The 21,734-nt window shown below is 54.6% G+C and overlaps 1 protein-coding gene across 2 annotated transcripts in view; it reads right to left on the bottom strand.

Moving 5' to 3' along the window:
• Positions 1-2,744: 2,744 nt before the first annotated feature.
• Positions 2,745-21,734, bottom strand: part of LOC136564755 (carboxyl-terminal PDZ ligand of neuronal nitric oxide synthase protein-like) — a 28,399-nt gene continuing 9,409 nt past the window's right edge. Inside the window, exons 3-11 of one of the 2 annotated variants that reach the window (XM_066563006.1) lie at positions 10,306-10,398; positions 9,656-9,714; positions 8,120-8,228; positions 7,647-7,788; positions 7,080-7,240; positions 5,886-6,053; positions 5,078-5,255; positions 4,505-4,853; positions 2,745-4,391 (exon numbers count right to left, since the gene is read on the bottom strand). In XM_066563006.1, the coding sequence (XP_066419103.1) occupies positions 3,917-4,391; positions 4,505-4,853; positions 5,078-5,255; positions 5,886-6,053; positions 7,080-7,240; positions 7,647-7,788; positions 8,120-8,228; positions 9,656-9,714; positions 10,306-10,398 (1,734 nt within the window). In that variant the 3' untranslated portion in view covers positions 2,745-3,916. The remainder of the gene's footprint in view (positions 4,392-4,504; positions 4,854-5,077; positions 5,256-5,885; positions 6,054-7,079; positions 7,241-7,646; positions 7,789-8,119; positions 8,229-9,655; positions 9,715-10,305; positions 10,399-21,734) is intronic. The other variant, XM_066563007.1, reaches the window with a different exon arrangement.

The raw sequence follows: 21,734 nt of genomic DNA, 5'->3' as shown, positions 1-21,734 counted from the left end.
TGGGAGATGCAGCTTCCCCCGCGCGCCGGCCGTGTAATCAGCAGAAATGGCCATATCCTGGCTGGGAAGCGAGCTGTGAAACGCTGTCGCCCGCAGTGATTTATGAGCCCGTGGCAGTGGCCAGCGGCGGGGCTGGCCCGGGGACAAGGTGCCAGGGCGCGTGCAATATCCACGTATTCTTTCTGCTCCTCGCCACGTCCCCGGGGAGCCGCCGGAGGAAGTTAATGGATTAGACACACACGTTCCACTTGATTTTTATTTTTTATTGCCGTGTCTTTCCAAATGCCTTTAGCAGATGTACGAGCACAATGGAGTCGGGCGATGAGCATCCCGGCCGGGCGGGCAGCGGGGCAGCAGCCAGGCTGGAAAGGTCAATGGGGAGAGTGCTTGCGTGGGGACACCGGGACAACCTGTCCTGCCGGGTACCGTCCTGCCCCAGCGGGGCCTTGCTGCTGCTGCGGAGAGCAGGGATGAGGGGATTGCAGCTCCTCTGCAGCCGGTGCTGACCAAGCCTGAGGCCGCACAGCCCCTTGCCCACAGGGCCATGGCCACAGCGGAGGCAGCCGGAGCCTGGAGCCGGGATGCCCTTCCCTGGGGGCTCACGTCTGTGGAAGTGGATCATTCCACCGCCAGGCTCACACTTCTGCCACATTATGCAATCTTCACCCGATACTGGGAATATGAAATAATTATTCCAAGTGATCAGATTTTAATTATGCAACACAGAGGATGATTATTGTACACCAAATTGGTGCTGAGTGCTTAGTTATGTATATGCCAAATTTAGTCTATACTATTATACCCAGTGGGTGGCCGTAGACAATCAGGAAGTAATTAGTTTTGCTGGAGGTTGTTCGCCTGCCTGGTTCGCTGTGCTGTCTGGGGAGCGTCTTGCTGCGCTCCGTGAATACCGTGGGCTCCGGGTTCAATACCGTCTTTTTGTGACAAGCTAATAAGCTGTCTGCATGGCGGCCTGTAATTAGCGCTGTCGATATTCATTTGGAAACCGAGACCGCGCTGAGCGGCTCCGCCGACGGCGCTTCCCTTTGTCGTGGCTCTGGGCTGGTCCCCCCGCACCGCCTGGGAGGGGATGGGGATGGGGACAGGGATGGGGATGGGGATGCAGGCAGGGGCCGGAGGTGCTCGTGTGTGCGTGGCACCCTCGTGTCCCCGCTGAGGAGAGCACCGGCCATGAGGGTGCTGAGCCCCAGAGATCAACACCTGCCCCTCACCCACTCCTGTGTCACCTCAGCCCTGTCCTCCCATGAGGGAGCTGCCACTGGCCCCAGGTGTGGGATGTCCCCAGGGCTCTGTCCTGGAAGGCTGAGCTGGTGTGCAGTGTCAGGGGGATGGGGACGTGGAGGGGGCTTGGCCACCCCCTCCCCAGAGCCATGGGCACTCAGGGAGCCCTGAGCATCACTAGGGTGTGCTGAGGTGCTGCATGTTTGCACCTTTCCAGGCAGCCTGGTCCTGTGGATCTGGGCTCTTCCGCCAAGGTCTCACATGCAGAATTCCTGAAGGGCCTGGGGCTACATGAGCTGGGAGATGACTGGAGCATCACTCCCCTGAGTAGGGTTTGCAGCTGGTCAGTGTTGTTGGGGCATGAAGAACCGTCCACTTCTGTTGGAATGGTCTGGATCTGCTGGGTGGGAATTGTCTGAAGTATGGAGCAACTTTTACCTCTGTTACACAAAGGAAACTTTCCTCCTCTTTCTGTCGGAGATGCTCACTCCATTGAGATGATTGGCATACTGGAGAGCTGAGAAACTAAATTGTTTATACACTAATGAATAGAAGCTTGATTGCAAGATCCTGTTTGGAAAATTATAGTGCTGAATTGAAGCTGTACAATTACATCCAAAATGCTGCATATTCATTTCATCTGCTTTGCATAGAGATTAACAAGCGAGCCCTAAAGCAGACTCTGAAATTAAAGCTAACACCAGATTTAGTCACAGGTTACAAACTAAATGGCATTGTTTGATGGATATGAATCTTTACCACCTGCCTGCCTGATGATTGCTAGCAGCTTAGCAGACAGCAAAGGAAAAAGTTTCTTCCCATGAAGGAAGCATAATAAGGCTCTGGGCTGGAAGTGCCCCCTCCCCACGCAGGCAGCCCCCCGGCAGATGTCTGCAGTGGGCCTGGGGAAGGGGCTCCCTGCTCCCCACTCTGCCATGCTGGAGGCTGTACCCACTCCATGGAGGGATGGAGAGGTGGCCCTGAGACCCCACAGAGGTCCTGGGTCCCTCTGTTTGGGCCTCCTGTCCTGCACAGAGGAACAATCTCACAGGGTCCTTGTCCTTTCTGGAGTCTCTGTGCTGAATTGCACCTGGATTTCCTTCCTCACCTTGCAAGGGTCAGGGGTCTGCAGAGGGCAGGGGTCTCTTGCCCATTCTGGCTGCAGGCATCCCTTGGGATCCCAGTGCTCTGGCAAGCCACTGATCCCATCCCATCCAGCTTTGCCATCTGCATTCTACCGCCCTCCATCCTCTGTGCTGTGGCCAGGATTTATTTCAGCAGTAGAAATGGGACCAGAAAAGAGCAAAAGGAGTGTATGGGAAGCAGGGCCCTGCCTGGTGGTGCCCATCCTGGCAGGGGCTGCTCAGGGAGAAGCTCAGGGGCTCAGCAGTCATTTCCAGCAGGAATCTTTCCTCTTTGGGAATACCTGGGAGTTCCCAGTCCACCCCACAGGCTCAGGACCCCTTTGCACGGGCCCCACGGGGCAGAGACACAGCACTGGCTCTGTAAATCTGTTTATTTTTTTCTTTAAAAGTCCATTACCAAACCGCAGTGTCCTATGGAGGGGCTGGGCTGTCACTACTGCACTACAGGACAGCCCAGCTAAGCTTTACAACCCCCAGCCCAGTCCCCAGCCCCGTCCTGGCTCTGTCACTGCCATGGCTGGCTCTGGGTGCATGTCCTGTCACCCTCCTCTCCCTGTAGGAGCAGCACCATGCCAGGGACAGGCAGCATGGCTGCTCCAAGTCTCCATTTCTGCTTGACACTTCCCAACTCGACTCTCTGACACTTTCCCAACACCCTCTGACAAACAACCAAGGTGGATGAGCATCACTCCACTTCTTCCTTAAACCTTAACTCCTCCCAGGACACTCACATTTCTGAGACCAAACCAAACCCACACCATAACACCCTAAAATCAGCACAAGGAGCAGCCTCCTGCCTGCAGCCACCAGCAGCTCGGGGGGCACGGGAGGGCTCTCTGCCCTGACCCCAAGACATGGGGTGCACCCTTCCTTAGGGGGTCACCCCCCCTGCTGCAGGCTCCCATGGCCAGCCCTGCACCCATCCGTGGCCTCAGAGGGGTGGCCCAGCCTGTGTGGGCAGTGGGTGCTGGGGAGTGGGAAAAGGCACCTATGGAGGCAGTGGTGGCTTCACTGCATGGGGACACAGTGGTGGGGCTGCTGTCCCCAAAGCAGGGCTGGGCACAGTGTGGGGCTGGTGGACACTGGCAGCTCTGGAGAGACGCAGCGTGGTGGCAGTCTGGGACGCCCTGGGGAGCTGGGCAGGGCAGTGACACCAGGGCTGTGCTGCGTGGCCCTGCTCAGGCTGCCACGGGTGGCAATGATGAACAGAACAGTCTCTTGTCCCACAGCCCTGCCCAGGGCTTCCAGCCTGCAGCTCCCTGGGGATTCTCTGCTGTGAGCATCCCTGGCTGTGAGCAGGGACAGGATGGCAGTATGACAGCAGTGTGAGCTGGTGCCAACTGAGGCAGGGCTGGCCAGTCCCATCCTGTGGGGTGGCCTCTAGGTGATGAGGGAAGCCATTATGTGGGACAGGGACAGGAAAGGGACCTGTCTCATAGCCTGGGCACAGGGACCCCCAGTCCCAGCTCAGGGTTGTGGATGGAGCTGCTGGGGCTGCCAGCCACCAGCTACCACCTACTGTAGCCCCATTAAGAGGGGACTCTGCTGGGCCCCACAGCAGTGTCCAGCTCATCTTCAGAGAAGCTGATGTGCAAGCAGGTGTCATCTGCAGGGGAGAAGGGCAGTGAGCTGTCCGTGGGGCTGCCCAGGGCCACTAACTCCTTGGCCAGAGTCTCGCTGGCTGCTGGGTCATGGATGCTGGCCAAGGGGGACATTGGCCCACTCTCTCCAGTCCTGTCCTTGCCCAGAGTGCGCTGGCAGGTCCCGGCAGGGCCGGGCTCCGTGCTGGAGGCACCACTCCGTGCAGGAGTCCTTGCCTCAGGGTCCAAGAGGGTGAGGGAGCTGGCAGTGATGCTGGTGAGGCTGGAGATGCTGGCACTGGGTAGGCTCAGGTGGGCAGTGCTCTCGGGCTTCACCTCCACTTCCAGGCTTGGGGAGGTCTTGCTGGACCTTTTGCGTAGGATGGGGGGTGGCGGGTTGAGCTTGGGAATGGGCGGCTGCCGCCTGTGGGGGGAAAGCAGAGAGAGGAGGTGATGGGCAAGGACCTCCCTGCAGCACTCAGGGTGTTCCTGCTGCAGCTGGCAGGAGACACAGGTGGCAGAGGTGGCACACTCTACCTGTCCTCGTCCCCTCTGGCCGTGTCGTCTGCCTTCTGCCGGCTGCCCCCATTGGGCAGAGCGAAGTCGCCGACCTCGGAGCCCTCCACGCGCCGGCTGAGCCCCTCCTGCCCCTCCAGGCACTCGTCCCCCTCCTTGCTGCCGTAGCCGTGGCTGCCCCTGTCCAGGCTGACGAGGTTGAGGTAGGAGTCCCTGGGGCCCAGGGAAGGCAGCGAGCCGGGGGCCACCGGGCTGCCCAGGATGCTGGCAGGGGTGGAGGTGGATGGCAGGTGGACATCCAGGCTGTAGTGGTTCTTCAGGTTCAGGGAGAGAGACTGGGCCAGGGACAGGTTTTGCAAGGAGTGGTCAACTGTGAGAGATGGACAAGGGGCACGTGAAAAACTGTGCATCTCCAGCTCCCCTGCACTGTGAGGGGTGCAGAAATGCCCCAGACCCCCAGAGCCTGCTGGGATGGTACTGGGAGCACTCCAGTTGTTTCCTGTGACTTCAAGGAATGCAGTGATTGTCCACAGGGATGGAGCTGGGTGCGTGCCAGCACCCAAACAACCCCAGTGAGTGTGTCACTATCCTCACCCGGCTGCCGATGCTCCTCCCGGTGCTCCTCCCGGGCCTCCAGCACTGTGAGCTGCCGCACCAGCAGCGAGACGTGCTGCAGCAGGTCGCGGTTGGTCAGCAGGAGCTGCCGCACCCGGGCCTGCGCCTCGATCCGCGCCGCTGTCTCGGCAGCCAGTTGGTCCTTCAGCAGCTGCACCTGCGAGACGGGACGGGGAGATGCGAACGGGGTCGTGCGGCCGGGATGATTCGGACCGGGCGATGCGGGACGGGAGCAGCAGCCCCGGGAGCGCCCGGTACCGGCGGCGCCACAGCGCCCCCTGCCGGCCCCGCCGCGCCACCCCCGAACGGTCCCCCCGAGCCGGTCCAGCCGCGGGCGGGGACGCGGCAGCATCCCGGGGCTGTGTGGGGTGTCCTGCTGTCCCCCCGGTAACGAGAAACGCGGAGGGGATGTGCCCAGACGGGAGGCACCGGGCTCCTCGCTCTGATGCTGGATTGGGGGTGGGATGGTTTCCAAAAACGGGATGAGATGGGGTGAAACGGGAGTTGGGGGCTCTACCGGGCCCTGCAACACTCCCAGAGCAGCCCGGGGCAGTGTGAGCAGCCAGCTCCGTGTCTGGGGGAGCTCAGCTGTGCTGCAAGCAATGCTGCACGCGGCGCTAAAAGCAATGCTGCGAGCTGGGCTGCAAGCGATGCTGCTGAGAGCTGCGCGACCGGGAACGCTGCCAGCACTGCTGCGAGGGCCCAGCCCGCTCCCACCTGCCCCACCAGCCTGGCCCAGGGGGAGGAGAAGGGCTGGTGCCGCCTGAGGGGAGGGCAGGACGTGTACCTGGGCCACAGCCACCTGCGTCTGCTGCTGCTGCTGGAGGAGCTGCTGCTGGAGCAGCTGGAGGCAGTGCTGGGAGGCCAGCGGGGTGATGGAGGCCGAGGAGCAGGGGCTGCCCGGACTGAGCAGCTGCTGGGAGCTGGCCAGGTGGAGGGAGCAGTTTTCGGCATCCTGGGCACAAAGAAATGGGCAGGTGAGCGGATTGATTGGCTCAGGCTGGCATTTGGATTTTGGTTCCCCATGGCACTGACCCAGTGCAGCAGAGGAGCCCCTGTGCTCGGGACAGCCAGGGGGTGTTGAGGGGCAGCCCTGGGCTGTCAACTCTGCACATCTGTGGGATCCCCAGTGTTCCAGAGAGGCTCCTTCCTGAAAGCTGGCAGAGCTGCCTTGGCTGTGTCTGGGGAGGGCGTGTCCCCAGGGCTCCCAGGAAGGAGACAGCAGGGAGTGACCCAAACACTCCACACCTTTCCGTGCTGTGGCTGCCCAGGCTGGGTGGTGTCCTGGTGCCTGGAGCATTTGGCAGTGCCAGCAGCCACTGCCCTTCCTGCTGCTGCCCTCCCCTGCTTGGGCAGTGCCAGAAGGAATGCACAGGAAAGCCCAGCCTTTCCAGGCACGCAGATGAATCCCATGGATTCGGGGAGTGCCTGTCACTGCAGCTGTTTCCAGGCAGCCCTGAGCGTTACTGTTGTGTGAGCTGAAGCAATGCCATTCAGGCCCCCGGGAAGGGCTCCCAGAGCTCTGTGGAGCACCCATTCATTAAGGTGGAACTGCTGCTGGAGCTGAATGTGCCGCGGGTGCCTGCACTGCCAGGGCTGGGCCTCCTGGGGACGTTGCTCCCTGGGCCTGGAGCACGAGGGCAGCCAGGGATTGCTGCCAGGGCAGTCGAACGAGCAACTGCTGCAGAGCAGCACTGAGAGCACAGAAATCCAGCCTGAGTGGGGTGAGAAGCCTGCTCAGCCATGCACTGCAGCCCCCACCCTGCCTCTCACCTCAACCCCCAGCCCAGCCCTGGACACGGCCTGGCTGCAGGGGAACTGGGAGCTGAACAGCCTGTCCTGAGCAGGGAGCCAGGAGGGAGGGCTGCAATGGGGTCTCCATGAAAGCACCTCCAAATGAAGCCATGATACAGTGACCCGGAGCAGAGGGCCCTCAGCAGCAGCAGAGCACATGAACCGTTCTCCAGCCCACCCCCATTACCTGGCCATTCTTTTCCTTTGAGGCTTGCCCAGGTTTCAGCATGCCAAGGTCCCCCCTGGCACCTGGCAGCTCTCTGGGTCCCCTCTCGGACACACAGATGCCCCCAGCATCGATGCCAACCTCGTCCACATCCGTGATCTTGGAGCCCTTTATCTGGTGAACTTCAAATAAGATGGACACGTGAATGTGAGCCTCCCTTCCCTGCCAGGGCTGGAGGAAGAGCCGGGGCCCCACGCAGGGCTGGGATTTGGGGGAAGCTCAGGGACAAGGGCCAGGACCTGCTCCAAGTCTCAGCATGCTGTGAAGGGGCAGGAGGGAGGGATGGGTTGGCAGAGGGGCTGCAGACCCTCAGCTTGCTGAATCAGGGGGCCCAGCCTTCCCCTCCCCAGCTCTCAGTAGGAGTGGGCAGGCAGGGCAGATTCCCCGGGCTCCCCATCCCAAGGGGCCCAAAGCTCTCGCCCATGAAGGAGGTGCCACCTGCCCACCTGCGTGTCCCCACCCCAAAGCATCCCCGCACCGCTGCTTTAGGGAGGGGCATGCCCAGTCCCCTCGGGAGCCGTGAGTCACCTTCCAGCGGCTGCTCCTCGGCCGATTTGTCGCTGGCGCCATCGGCCTGCCCGTCGGCGTTCTGCAGGGCGTGCTGCAGGCTCAGCTTGTGGCACACCTCGAAGGCCTGTCCCACGGTGCGCACCACGCGCATGGCCTGGCTCTGCGGACAGCCCGGAGCCGTGCGCTGCCACCGCCGCCCCACGAGAACTGCCAGCCTCCCCTGCCTCCCACCCGTGCTTTCCTCCCGGGCTGGGTGCTCCAGCAGCGCCCCCCGTTCCCCATTCTGGGGCTGGGGGCTCCTGTCCCTGTGTGGGATGTGCCGCTGGCCGGGCTGGGCAGGAGGGGACAAGCACCAGGCACCGGCACTGCCTCGGTCACTCCCCAGGGCCCTGCACCCTGTAAGATGTGGGTGCAGAGATGTGGGTGCATCCCCAGGAGAGGGAAGGTGCATCCCCAGGAGAGGGAGGGTGCATCCCCTGCAGCATCCTTACCTTCTTCTTGGATTTGAAGACGTTGCACCTGAAGGAGTTGTTGGCGCCGTCCCGTGCGATGTAACTGAATATTTTCAGGTCCTGCGAGTCATGAGAGACGTAGAAAATTCTGGGTGGGAGAGAGACAAAGGGGATTAATTGAACACCACGGGGAGTCTCTGCCCTCCAGACCACCTCTGCTCCCATGAGTCCCAAGGATGGGCTGGTTTGCAGCCCCCAGGGCTGGAGGAACAAGGCAGTGCTGGTGCACGGCCCCTCCTGCAATTCTCAAGGCAGGAGGCGATGGATTTAGAGAGTTTCAGGCTTGATGGAAAACCTTCTGGTTTCTGAAGCAGGCAAAAGCTTTTTAAAGATCCTGTGGGAAAGCGAAAAATCCATAGTCTTGGAAAGCGAGTGGCTATTTTTAGCCTCAGCAATTAACCCCTGCCCAGGCTGCAGCGAGGCAGAACTGCCTGCAGGGTGGTGGCTGTCCTGCCCCTGGGGACACAGACGGTCCCTCCTCGGCAGTGGGCAGGTGGCACAGCACAAAAGCCTCTCCCAGGGATGCTGAGTGCACTCTCAGGATTTCTCTCTCTGCTGCTCAGGCTGACTCTCCTCCTTGTACTGCAAAACATTTTGAAGATTTTTATATATGTTTGATTTAATTAGGTGAAAATGTGACAAGTGAGCTCAGCTCTGAATAGAGAAGAAACCAAAGGGATTCTTGAAATGTTTTTTTTCTTCTGCTCTTTCTGTCACTGGAATTTTTTGGGTGTTGAACTTGCAGTTAGAGCAATTACTGCCAATGTACCACATCTCTGTAGTAATCTTTAAAGAAAGCCAGAGGTGAGAAGTGGGCACAGATGATGCATCAGCATATCCTCTGTTCCTTATCTCCTCACTAAGAGCTCTGATCCCAAAAACCAGCGTTGAGGATCCCAGTTCTTGGGGCTGTGGGCTCAGTGCTTGTGTACAAGAATTCACTTTGCAGATGCCACAGCCTGGAGCACCCTGTGCTCTAAGCCCATCCTCAGGCCATGCACCATCACTGGGCTCACCTCCCATCCCCAGGGGCTCCTGAGGCACCAGGTTTATGTTCAGGGTAAACCTCTGGGTGGGGCTTGTGCCCTGTGGAATACCTCTGTATCCCATGGAAAGTCAGTGCTTTCTTGCCATGTCTGTAAGGGTTAATTCCCAGTGAGCACTTACACCTTAGAGTAAGGCCCTGCTTCAGAAGCACAGGGAGAGCCATGCTCTGAAGGAAAACCATGGGAAGCCTGTCTTCAGAGGCAGAATCAGAGAGAAATGCAGGTTGGAGCATCTCCAGGGTCACCCAGTCTAACCCTGCTCAAAGCAGAGCCAGCTTCAAAGCCAGATCAGCCCATCTCACTCTCCAAAATGTATGAAAAGGATTCTCCAGCAGCAGTAACTCTGTACCCTGGTTAATTTTAGATGCTCCTTTGGAAAGCCTTGGTGGAGGGGTCTCAGCAGGTGGGAGGAGGGCACAGATCCCCCAGGGCACAGTGGCCCTCCCTGGTTGAATCTCCTGCCATGTACCTGTACACTGGATCATGCATCACCACCATCTTACTCTCGTCCCAGGTCCACTCCTTTCTCTGTAAGCAGAGACAAAATTACAGTAAATCAGGTGAAACTCCACCGCACTGAAGGGCAGGAAAACTGGGGAACAGTGCTTTTGTCCCAAGCCACAATCCAGGCTGCAGTGTGATTAGATGAGCCACGGCTGTTTCAACAATATCTCAGATAAAAATAGATTTTTTTTGGATCGTTTATCATATCTGATCACAGCCTTCAGGGCTGAAAATGGTCCCTAAGATTAATTTATAGCATCAAATATGCAGAAGAACTACATGCTTTGGGGAAGAAGGCTTGGAGCTGGGGCTGAGGAGATCTGGATTCAGTGACTTGGTGGAAAGGGCAAAGAGCTGAGGGGGGCTCAGACCAGGCAGCCTGGAAAAAGCTTTCTGGTGTTAGCAAGAGAAAGAAAAAATGTATCCCATGAGAGATACATTTTTTGGATAGAAAAAAAAATCCTCTTCCCCAGAGAATTTCCATTCTCTCTCCAGCAAGGTGTTGTTATTAGTAGGATGGAAACTGGAGTGTTCTCTTGTGCAAATCCTGGGTGTTTTTAGGAGAAGGCCAGTTTGGGTGAGCAGTGTGAGTACCCTGGGCTGGAGCAGCCTCACCTTCTGCTTCTTGCGCAGGATCACCTTCACCCCGTCCACGGACACGATGATGCTCACCTTCTTCTTCTTAATGTTCTTGGCCTTGAATTCGTACTGGGGGAACAGAAACCTGAGTTTGAGAGAGTCCTGGGGGTACCTGGCACAGTGTGTGGTGGTCAGTGTCTGACAGGAAAATGTCAGGTGTTGGTTTCATCCCAGCTGCTGAGGGAGGTGGGAATTTGTTTTATTCTGCTGAGAAAAACAGTTTTGGGAAGGACTTGGTGGAGTAGCTGGGATGCCAGGCAGGATCCTGGCTCTGTCAGGAGCATCCCTTTGGAGAGGACAAGTGGAGTTCAATCCTCTGGACCACACCCAGGCTGTTAATTTGGATCTGGGAAGAGTTTTCCTGGTGCATTGGCCCTGGTCCAGCAGGACTCTGCTCCAGAGGTCTGATGGGGAGGTGGCACCTGCAGCAAACCCCAAGCAGTGACAGTGACATCTCTGATGCCCTTGTGTGTCAGCCCTGCGCTGCACGGGGAATACAAAATCACTCAGGAGCTGCAGGGAGGGCCAGATGGGCGGCAGTAACGCAATTATACCTCAGTCATTTGCATAATCACATTAACCTCTGTGGGATCAGGATCTCTGGAGAAAAACTCTGCAGGTGTCTGCAGCCTGAGCTCACCTCCATTTGTGTTAAAAATTAAACACTGACTTTTAAATGTTGCTTTAGCAGATAGTTAGAAGCATGGCAGAGCCCTTGTACTCTGGAGACCTTTGTTTACAGCACTCATCCTTCCTGCCCCCATTTTAAGCACCATTTTTAGCTTCCAAACACAGCATTTTGATACTCCATATTTCTTGCAGTCCCTGTTTGAAATCCACCACTTTGTCACGTTGCTTTGGCAAATCAATGCAGATTCTGATTCGTGGATGTGGAGGAAAAGGCAATGCCAAGCAGCCTGAAATCTACCTAGGCCTTGTAATTAGACATTTAATTAGAACTCTGATTTCTTTATACAGCTGGGGACATACAGGGAGCAAGTGAGATGTTAATGGAGTCCAGGCTCCTCTTTTGGGATGCTGAAGTTGGAGGAATGTGTGTGGCTCTGTCACCCAAGCTCTGCAGAGAAGATAAACATCTTCCCCACTCCTCAGCACCCATTGTGAGCCACGCCAGCTTTACAGACAGAAAATTGGGTGGCTTTCATGTTGATCAGGCTTTTGATGCTGCTCATTGAATTCTTAGCACTCTGCAAGGTTTATGGTATCAGACAGACCCCGGATTAAACCACAGCCTTTTGATCTCCCCATGAATTATTACTTTCAGACAAGCTCTTTAAAAATCTATCTCTGGCGCTCTTGCGTGTGAAGCTGGAACTAAATTAGCTGTACCCGTTTTTTATTTATGGGGAGGAGTGAGAGGAAGGGTGAGGTGCTGAGTGCATCCTGCAGGCTGCCGGGGGCCCAGGGGATGCAGCAGGGTCTGGGCTCAGGCAGATGGACTCGCCAGGCTCAGCACCTGAGAGGGCTTCCCCACCCTCTGCCCCTCTGCCCAGGCCCCCCAGCCCAGCTGCTCCCCCTCCCCTGTGCTCACCAAACTGTTTGTCCTTGTCTGCTCCATGAATGTCAATAAACCCGGGATAGACTGTTCTGCCCGCTAAAGAGCTGTTTATCTTTCTTTATACACAAATGGCTGGGAAAATACTAGCTGTGCTTTCCAAGAAAGAGCAATACAGTGTATTTTCCCATTGTAGCAACAGGGGTGCAATTACATTCAAACAAGGCTCTTTACTCAAAGGCTTTAAGCAAAGTCCAAGCCTGGATTTTGCAGAGATGCTTTTTCTTTCTCTCTTGGACAGAAAGGAACAATTGGGAGCAGCAGCAGTGAATCTGTGGGTGCTGCCAGGAGTGATGGCAAGACTCTAAACCCAGGGAACTCCAGCCAGCTCCCACCCCAGCCTGGCTCTGTGCAGGGCCTCAGCCCCAGCCAGAGCTGTGCAGCACCCCAGGCTGGATGTGGCCTCCGTGAGGAAGGAGTTTGTTGGCCCTTCTCTCCATGGAGCCAGTGCCACTGCTGCATCCCTGCTGGAGCACACAGCCAAGGCACGGCCCAGCCATGGCCAGACCCAGCTTGGCCTGAAAATAGTTAAAACTCATTAGTGCCTCTAATCTCTTCTGAAGGGTGAAACCCCTCAAGCAGCAGAAGCTGCAGGATGTCCCATGTCCCAGCAGATGAGGCAGGAGCACAACTGGGTGAGAGCACCCAGAGGAGGGCAGAGCCCCATCTCACAGCACACCAGCTCACCTTGGACTCTCTCTGCATTTCTCCACAGAAGAGGCAGGTGGAACACAGCTTCAGTCATTTAATTGCTTCCTATCAAGCAGGAATCAGTATTTTAATGAACTGATTTATATAAGGACAGGAAAGCACATGGGAAAAGGCACTCTGAGACAGCTGACTTTCTCCTGTAGAATGCTCAGGCATAACCCAACCTTTATCCTGGCACAAGGCTCCAGGCTGACCTGTCACTGCTGTCACAGCACAGACTAGTCACTGATTTTCTTCTTACTATTGAATTGATGGGATTTTCCCCCCAGATTCATCAAGGTTACTGACAAATCCAAACCCACACAGCAACATTTCTCTCTGCTGCCTTCCACAATTCAATCTTTATTCTCCTGTTGTTTGTGCTGTCCTGTGGGGCAAAGCTTTCTGGATGCTAAAGGATCTGGAGATGCCCCTACAAGTGGCAATACAGCAGCCTGGCAGCTTTCTTAACTATGGAGACAAGATGGGACATTTTATAAAAAAATGCAGGTCAAACAAGGGTAATTAATTTCATTTATTTTAGCAGTGTCATTAATTCTATATCTGCTGTGTTTGACCTGGAATACTTTCCTCTTCTGCTCTTAAATACCTGTGTTCAAGACTTTGCCTTTCCTACAGTCCCACACACTGCTGGCATGAAATATTAACTTACCCATGAGCTAAAAACTGTATGACTAGAAATGTTAATGGCACCGTGTGATGCATATTTCATTGGATAATTCCACCCAAGCAGATATAAATTACACATGCAGTTACCAGCTTCCATCTGCTGATGAAACTTGGGCTAATGCACATTGGAAATCATGTGCAGTTTCCAGCACTAGGAACAACCTGCATGAATACAGTTATTCAAGGAAGCAATTCTTAATGTGATTAATTACTGAAGGTATCAGGGCCTTCATTATGCAAATGAAAACTGTCATAAAATAGAGAGTTTGCAGGTCTTGGAGGCAGTCTCTGCTTCCAAAAAATGCATCTTCTTCATTAACAAGGAGCAGCAAGGCTAGAACATGCTCCTGGCCATGGCTCAAATGGTGTTTTAAGCTGTATTAAGGGAAATCAAAGCAGAGGCTCTGCAGGTTTTTGAAGATGGAGAATGTCAATGCCCCCAGTCACAGCTGGGTATGGACTTATTTGCATGCCCACAGGAAGATGCCTCAGGCTTGGAAACCAGCGACTTCTCCCTGTGGCTGTAAATTCCCCAGCCAGCCCTCAGGCTGCTGTCCTGCCCTGGCCTCCCTCAGCCCATGCCGGCCTGGCAGGCTGCAGGATCGATGTGTCCATAAACAACCCCAACAATAGCCTGTCCCAGCCCCTTCCCCAGGCTTCCCTTCCAGACAGACACAGGGAGCATGGCAATGAGGAGTGGGAATGAGCTCAGCTCTGCCCCCCGACTGACCGGCTCCAGGCAGGGACCCCCAGCCCCTGCTCCCTTCCCTTCCCTTCCCTTCCCTTCCCTTCCCTTCCCTTCCCTTCCCTTCCCTTCCCTTCCCTTCCCTTCCCTTCCCTTCCCTTCCCTTCCCTTCCCTTCCCTTCCCTTCCCTTCCCTTCCCTTCCCTTCCCTTCCCTTCCCTTCCCTTCCCTTCCCTTCCCTTCCCTTCCCTTCCCTTCCCCTGGTTCTATACGAGTCCCATTTCAGGATTTAAAGCCATGATGAATCCAAGTATTTCCAGCTCAGGAATGTAATTAATTTCAAACCAGCTGACCTACACGGGGTGAGGACAGGGTGTTATCTGGGCTGCTGTTTAAAGTACCCATGCTTGGAGAGCTGCCCTCGGAGCTGATGCTCCGGAGCTCTCCGAGCCAGCGGGGCTGCCCTGGAGCTGCCAGACCGGCAGTGTCCATCCCCACAGCTCACAGGCTGCCGTCTGTCCATGCCGATCCCCCCTCAGCATCGCATCCCACCTTCCCGAGGTCACTGCCGGCCCGGGCAGCGCCGCCCTCCCCGTGGCTCTGTCTGGAAGCCTTTCCCCGCGTGTCCCTCGGGAATCAGGGGCCGGTGGAGCGCTGCGAGCCCCCGTGGCCCGGGGCTGCTCTGAATGGGCCGGGCATAGCCCGGGCTGTGCTGCAGTAGCTCGGCAACACGGACACAAAAGCCACGCAGGAAGCAGCGGAGACCAGGAGTGCACCTCCTGCCCAGTGGAAAAATGAGAATTTATGATCCTTGGAAACATAAAACTGCTCACTGGAAAGCAGAAACCGAAAGGGGAGTAAAATAGGCAAGGAGAATGCTGGCAATGTACTCAAGTCTTTTTTTCTCATTTAAATGAGCTCCTTCCACCATCCAGCAAGCTCTCTGTAGATGCTGCAGACTGCTCCCCAAGCTATCACGGGCCTGCTGGGTTTCTGGGAGTCCCTGGGAGGGCAGCAAGGAAATGTGGCCCCAGTCCATCCCAAAGGATCCCTGGCTGACCTAGGGCAGGGGCAGTGAGGATGCTGCCCTGGCTGCAGCAGTGGAGGCTGATCACATCAGGGGGAGAAGGAGAAGAGCTGCATTTTGTCCAGGTCTCCTTTGACACCTGAGGAATCCAGAGCATTCTGATGGACATGGCAATACAGCCCTTCCTCTTCATCCCCCTTCTCCTCATTTCCAACAGATCTTATCCTTGGGAAGCCCCAGAGTGCTGAAGTCTCAGACAGCCCTAAAGGATAACTCAATCTTTCCACCCTAAGGTGACACAGCAAAGGACCTGGCTGGAGTTCAGACATTTCTCTGTGCCAGTCAAAAGGATGTGGAGGAAAAAGCAGAGTTACACCCACGGGTTGAGTGGGGCTCCTGCAGGTGCTGGGAGCTGGTGGGAGCCCTGGGCTAGCAGTGGCTCTTTAATTAGTCTTTTCCACCTCTGAAAAACCACAAACTGTCCCAGAACAAAGCTTCTTCGCCTGCTTTTAAGAAAGGGTGAGACAAAAGCAGCCTTTTCATTGCCTCCTCCCAGTGGAAGAGATAGTGCAATACTGCTGAGCTCCATCCTGAGAGGCGCAAGCAGCCTCACAGCCCAGCACAAGGTGACATCATCTGGCCTTTGGTGCCTCTCTGACAAAAGCACCATTGTGTGTCTGTCACTTCCAGGAGCTCCCTGCTGTCCCCAGGTTTAATAGGGAGCTTTCCCACACACAGCCCTTCAGTTCTTGTCTTGCCAGGGCAGGCCAAGCCCAGCTCATGGGGAAGCTGGGTTTTATTTTGCTCGCTACCTCTATTCACTTTGCAGGAGGAAACAAATTACCTTTTCCATCTGCAGTGCCTTGGATGATTAATTAGCAGCAGTAATGAGGTAGTGTCTTGGGACCCCACCCCAACAGGAGCATGAAAATGTCCCTACCTGAAAAAGCTGCTAGGTTACTGCAGATAAAAAGTGCTAATTTCATTAGAAGCAGGTCAGATTTACCTGAAATAACCCTGAGAAGTGAAACTGCAATTAAACACTGCAATATCTTCAAGTATTTCCATATTCCCCGACAAACATCTGTGTCACCCTGCAGAGAAGGGCCTGGTTTAGTGCATGTTTCATACCCTACTTGCCCTCCAGTCTGGTATGTAGGACAAGAGGCAAGTTAGGAGATTGGATTGCTTTAAACCTTGTCCATCAAGGTTCACACAACAAAGCTCTGAAGAGCAGGAGCCAGGACTCTGCAGCAAGCTCAGAGCTCCATGAAAGAGCCCCTGACCCCCTGCATGGCTGTGGGAAGGTAACAGAGTATTTTCTATGTCTGTTTCTCCCTCACAAAGCATGGATATTCATTTTCTACTCCATTCCTTCAGTTGTTCTGGTTACAGCCAGCCCCTGCCAAGTGACAGCCACCCAGCACCTCGCTGGCAGGGCCAGGCCAGCAGACAGGAGCAGGAGGCAACTGAGGATTTCTGCTGCCTGCTCCAGAATTCCTGTTGTACTTTCAGTCCCTGCCCAGTCCTCTCCATGAGCCTGACAGGCCACGGCAGGGGAGATGCTCCTGGCTCACTTCCTGCTCCTTAGGCTGTGCAGAGAGGGAAAAGAGGAGCTGGTGTCCTCAGAGGCAGGAGGGGGAGATGGGGCAGGGGTGATTAACAGGGCTGCTCCACTCTGTCTCTGCAAGCTGGTGTTTATTGCCTGTTTGGAGAGAGAATAAAAGGCCAATTTTGTTTTTCTGTGGCTTTTCAGAGGTGTGTTTGTGATGCTGCTCTTCAGCAGAGCAGAGCATTGCTCAGAGCAGTTTGTGGCCATGGGAGCCAGGCAGGCCTGCAGAGTGTGGGGCAGGGGCTCCATGAGGGTCATGAGGGACTCACTGGCACTGGCAGAGATGGGGAGAAAACCTAATCCCACTGCCAGGTACAGACTCTGACTAAGGCAGGTACTGGGATTTTGGGCCTCTAAATAATGCAAGACTTAGTGTTTATGTAAGGATGTTATTTTAGTGCAGGTAGTCCAAGGGAAGGGGGATGGCAGTCCAGAGGGAAAGGCAGCCAGAGCAGGCTGGGAGCCACTCTGAGTGCAGGGATGGAGAGGGAATGTCAGTGCTCCTGAGACCTGGGGCAGGCAGGGGGGTTCAGAGGAAGAGGCAGAGAAGTGCCCACGTGTTCAGCCAGATAACCAAACCAACCCTGGCTCCCAACAGGGCCAGGTGTGACCTGCTGGGGTTCTCCATTTCCAGCCCTCTGCTGCTCTGCAGCCTCCTCCTGAAAGCCTTGGTGACTTCAGGGAGCTCAGCATGTCCTCCCAGGGTGGATACCTATCCAAAGGAGAAGGAGCAATCTAGTTTGCTGTTGAGAATCTGGAGGAGCTACATCTGCATGACTAACACCTGCTCTGTGTAAATGCTGCAGGGAGGGAACATCTCCTGGCTTCCACACTTGCTATCACACCTCATATGCATCTTGGGTGCTATCCTCCAGCTCTGTGTCTTGCCACTTCTCCTAGCCACCTACTAGGGAAATTAGCATTTCCTTTGCATATCCACAGCAGAGTCAGGAAGCTGGACTTGGCACCTTTATCTTTGAGCAAGCAGAATCCAAGCTAGAAGGAGGACTTGATCTCCATTTGCATTCAGAAGCAGCACTTGATCACAAACTGGAGCAGAATGACAATGGGGGGATGCTGAGTGTGCTGCTGGGTGCAGAGCAGGCTTCAGGACTCCTCTGCTAGGTGCAATCCATCTCTGTTCTCCTGCAGGGCTAAGAACTCTTGGTTAGCTCAAGCCCTGGGTGCAGCTGAACCTTTCTACACCTCAGTGCCATGAACAGCCTTGCTATGTGCTGGTTTGAGACACTCAGGGACAGAAACAATCTGCTTTATTGCCAGGCAAGGAGACCTTTTCTCTGTAGCTGTTAATACTATCGATCTCCAGCAGTTCCACTTGAGCAAACATTTCTTACAGAAGCCCAGTGACTTAGAGCTGACCTCCAGGTGTGCACTGAAAGGATGAGCATTACCCAGATGTGCAGCCCTGAGCAGAGCCAGGCACAGCTCCCACACTGCTTCTCTCCAAGTGGGCCTTGCTTAGAAATTACTGAGTGCTAATAAAACTGCAGCTCCTAAATTTAAAGGGAAGTCTCTGGGTTCTCCTCAAATTGTCCATGAAAGTTCACTCCAATTTGGAAACAAGACTGCTACTGTAAGAGAAAGAAAATTCAAGTCTAATTGTGTCATTTCCAAAACTCCAGAATATTAAGCAGTTCAAGGACTCTATTAGCCTCAGGGGAGCTACTGAGATTAGTGAATCACGATGAGGGAAAAGCCTGGGTTTAGATATGGAAATTATGGAAAAAGAGGGTTTTATGCTCTCAGTATTTATTGTCACTGAGGTCTTGTCACCAAAGCTGTACCAGAACATCACAGGCTCGTCTCTCCCTGCAGTGCTGTTCCCTGTGCCCCTGGGCTTGCAGTGGTGTCAGCAGGAGGTGTGAAGTGTGGACATCAATGCATCCTGCACTGCTCACACACAGGTCAGTGATTTACCCAGACAGAGCCCCCAGCCCACAGCCACCAGCTGGGATTCCAGGAACTGAGACAAGCAGGAGACCAGCACTGCCCTGGGGGGCAACAACATGACAATGGGAAATGTGCCTGGGATAGAAGTTTGTGCCCTGTAATCATTAACAGAGCAGCACAGGCTGCAGCAGGACTGAGCAGGTCCATGGAGCTGCGGGATCACTGACCCTTGAGTGCTCCATGAGCCGTGTGTGGCTCTGCAGCAGGGAAAGGACACTCAACAGGAGGCAGGTGATGTTTGAACCTGAAGGGTACCCGTGTGCCTTGCACCCTTCTGAGGCAGCTGTGACTGCCTCATCCTCACCACACTGCACCTGGCCTGAACACCTCCCTCTGCTCTTCTTCGTCTGACAAAAATAATCTGATTTTTAGGAAGAAAAGCCTGGAGCTCAGAGGGTTTGGTGGGATTCCAGGGAGTACGTTGGACCTGGCTGTGCAGGGAACAGGGTGATTTGGGGCCCTGGCCTGGGGTGCTCCTTCAATGCACAGGGCCACATCCTGCCCTCCAGCACAGCTACCCAGGCAGGATCTCTGCAGCAGCAGGGACAGAAGGATGGAGGAAGTGGGAAGTGACTCAGGTGTCCTGAAAGCTGTCAGGCAGCTGCCAATTAGTCCAAACAACCCATCTGGTCCAGGGAAAAGACATTTAAATAATGTCTAATCACTGCTGCAGGAAAGAAAGAAAACCATTCCATAATGCCTTTAAAAAAATCCCTGCTCGCTCATCAAAGCATCCTTCCTTCCAGGGAGCCATTCAAGACTTTTATGCTTTAGATTTATCACACTGTTATTTGGTCAAAACATGAAGTAGCTTGTCAAAGTACTATGTAAAGTAGCACAGATTCTTTCTGTCCTCAGGCCTCATTCATACAGAGCAAAAGCAGATTGAAGAAAGCGAGTGTAGAACCAAGCTATTGTTAGCAAATCTTATTTTCCTGGGCTGGATTTGCCTTTGTGGTCCCAGTCCCTCAGGGTCCCTCTGCTCAGAACACTGATCAGGGAAGTACAAAGGGCCCTGCATGTGACAAAATCAAGGCAGCACCCACAGGAGCACCCACTGCTGTGCCCTGGCTGCCTCCTGTGTCCAGCACAGCCTCCGCCTGAGAACAGAGCTCAGGCAAAGCATCAGGATCACGCTGTAGCCACAGGATGACTGTTTTCAGACTTTTCTCTGCACAGAGAGAGACTCATGGGACAGATTTAAGTGTTAGCATCTTCATGGGTTATTCTGTTTTGTTCCTGAAACACATCACCCTGCTCTGGTGGACTTGTATTGGCTGGACAGGGAGGGTCTCTGCCCCAGCTCTGTGCCCCTGCAGCTGCCACTCAGATTTAGGCAGCTCCTTGTTACCAAGCCAATCCAATGTGCTCTCTGCACTCTGGTTACCTTCTCAATTACATTTTTACAGGCACCAACAAAGAAGCAGCTTTGAGTCGTGGCTGAGTGTTCTTCACCAGAATGTAATTTGAAAGCCATTATATTTCATCCCTGTAATACTCTACAACCAGTAACATAATTGGTGAAAAAGTCTCTTTATTTCAAACTAGATAAAAGCTTTGCAGAGATCTCATACTGTGATATTTTAGCTAGGGAAATTAAATGCTTCAGTAATATAATGATAATACTGTTAAAGCCACTTTATTTTACAATTAAAAGGTACCTGCTTCATTGCCAAGATTCAGCATCAGACAAAAAGATCTGTCTTGTTCTATTTAGCACTAACATTTTAATTTAGCTTTTATCCATTTAAATGCTGCTTTTATTAGCCTTCAACTAAACTCCAATCCACCATGACTCTTATGCAAAACAGAATTAATGTGCCTGACTGGTTCCACCCCCTTGCTGGAGAAGCCAGGGGGTTCTGAGGGCTCTGAGGAAGGCAGAAAGGTCACTGTTGCCTGGAGATGACACATTTCACTGCCTGATCCCTCCACCCATCTGTTATCAACCCTGCACTGTGCACTCTGAACAGGGCGGAGGAACTGAAGCATCTCAGTCACCAGCCACTCCTCAAAAACTGGGTCATGAAATGTGGCTACCAAAAATGCCCTCAGCTGTCTTCTGGCACAGTGGCCTGTGTTCACAGCTTGACCAGTCCCACTCGTTTCAGCTCAGAGGTCAAGTGACAGAAGGTAACTCATTATTCTGTGGCAGGAAGTCCAGAGGTGATTCAGGGTTGGAGATGAGCAGGGTGAAAATCTGCAGGAGTTTCTAAGTCAGTGGTGGGCAGCTCCATTGTACGGTGAGACCCCCCAAGCAGTGAGCAGAAGGTTGGATTCTTGTGTAATCTCAGAGGTGTTTTTTCCTCTCCTCCCACTCAAGACACACAGAGCATAGTCAGTTCTCCAGCACATCACACAATGCTGCCTAGAAACACTGTGCACCATGCCACTGCAGAAACAGCTCATTAAGAGCTTCTTCCCTTTGTTTTAAGATAATACAAACAGCAGAAAATGGGTAAAACAAGCTTGGGTTTGTCTGAGACAAGGCAGACTCAATTTTTCTAGAAAGCCAGCTTCCACATTTTAATGAGTCTTTTGTAAGGCTAGGAAAGCATGGAGCACACCAGAGCCTGTCAAGGTGACCAGGGAACACCTGCAGAGAGGCCCAAGGGGCTGCACCTGCAGGGCCCACCCTGCCTGGGGCTCATGGCAAGGGAGCTCAGGGAGAGCTTGTCCCAGCTGGTGTTTGGGCTAACCGGGGCTGCAGGGCAGCCTAGGAGGGACAGAGGCTGCAGGACTCAGAGCAGGATGGGAGCAGGGTCAGGAGCAGTGCCTGGGAGGCTGCAGGACTCAGAGCAGGATGGGAGCAGGGTCAGGAGCAGTGCCTGGGAGGCTGCAGAGCTCAGAGCAGGATGGGAGCAGGGTCAGGAGCAGTGCCTGGGAGGCTGCAGCCACCTTCTTTGCCTGGAGAAATGGATTCCTGCCAGACGTTCTGCCAGAGGGCTCAGCTCCCTCAGCATCCTGTGCTGCTGCAGGTAAGACCCATCACGTGTCTGCCATCCCTCAGGGTGGGGTGGCATCCCTGTCATGCTTTATCTTCCTAAAGAGCAGAACACAGACTGGGGGAGCCAAACCTGGGGGCCATTTGCAGTGTGGAGCAGCAGAATGCTTGGCATCAGAGCTGTGCAGTGACTGTGCTGGTTTCAGTGCTG

Source organism: Molothrus aeneus, chromosome 19 (genome assembly GCF_037042795.1).
Source record: "Molothrus aeneus isolate 106 chromosome 19, BPBGC_Maene_1.0, whole genome shotgun sequence".
Taxonomy (NCBI): domain Eukaryota; kingdom Metazoa; phylum Chordata; class Aves; order Passeriformes; family Icteridae; genus Molothrus; species Molothrus aeneus.
This window is presented reverse-complemented; position numbering and strand designations above follow the sequence as displayed.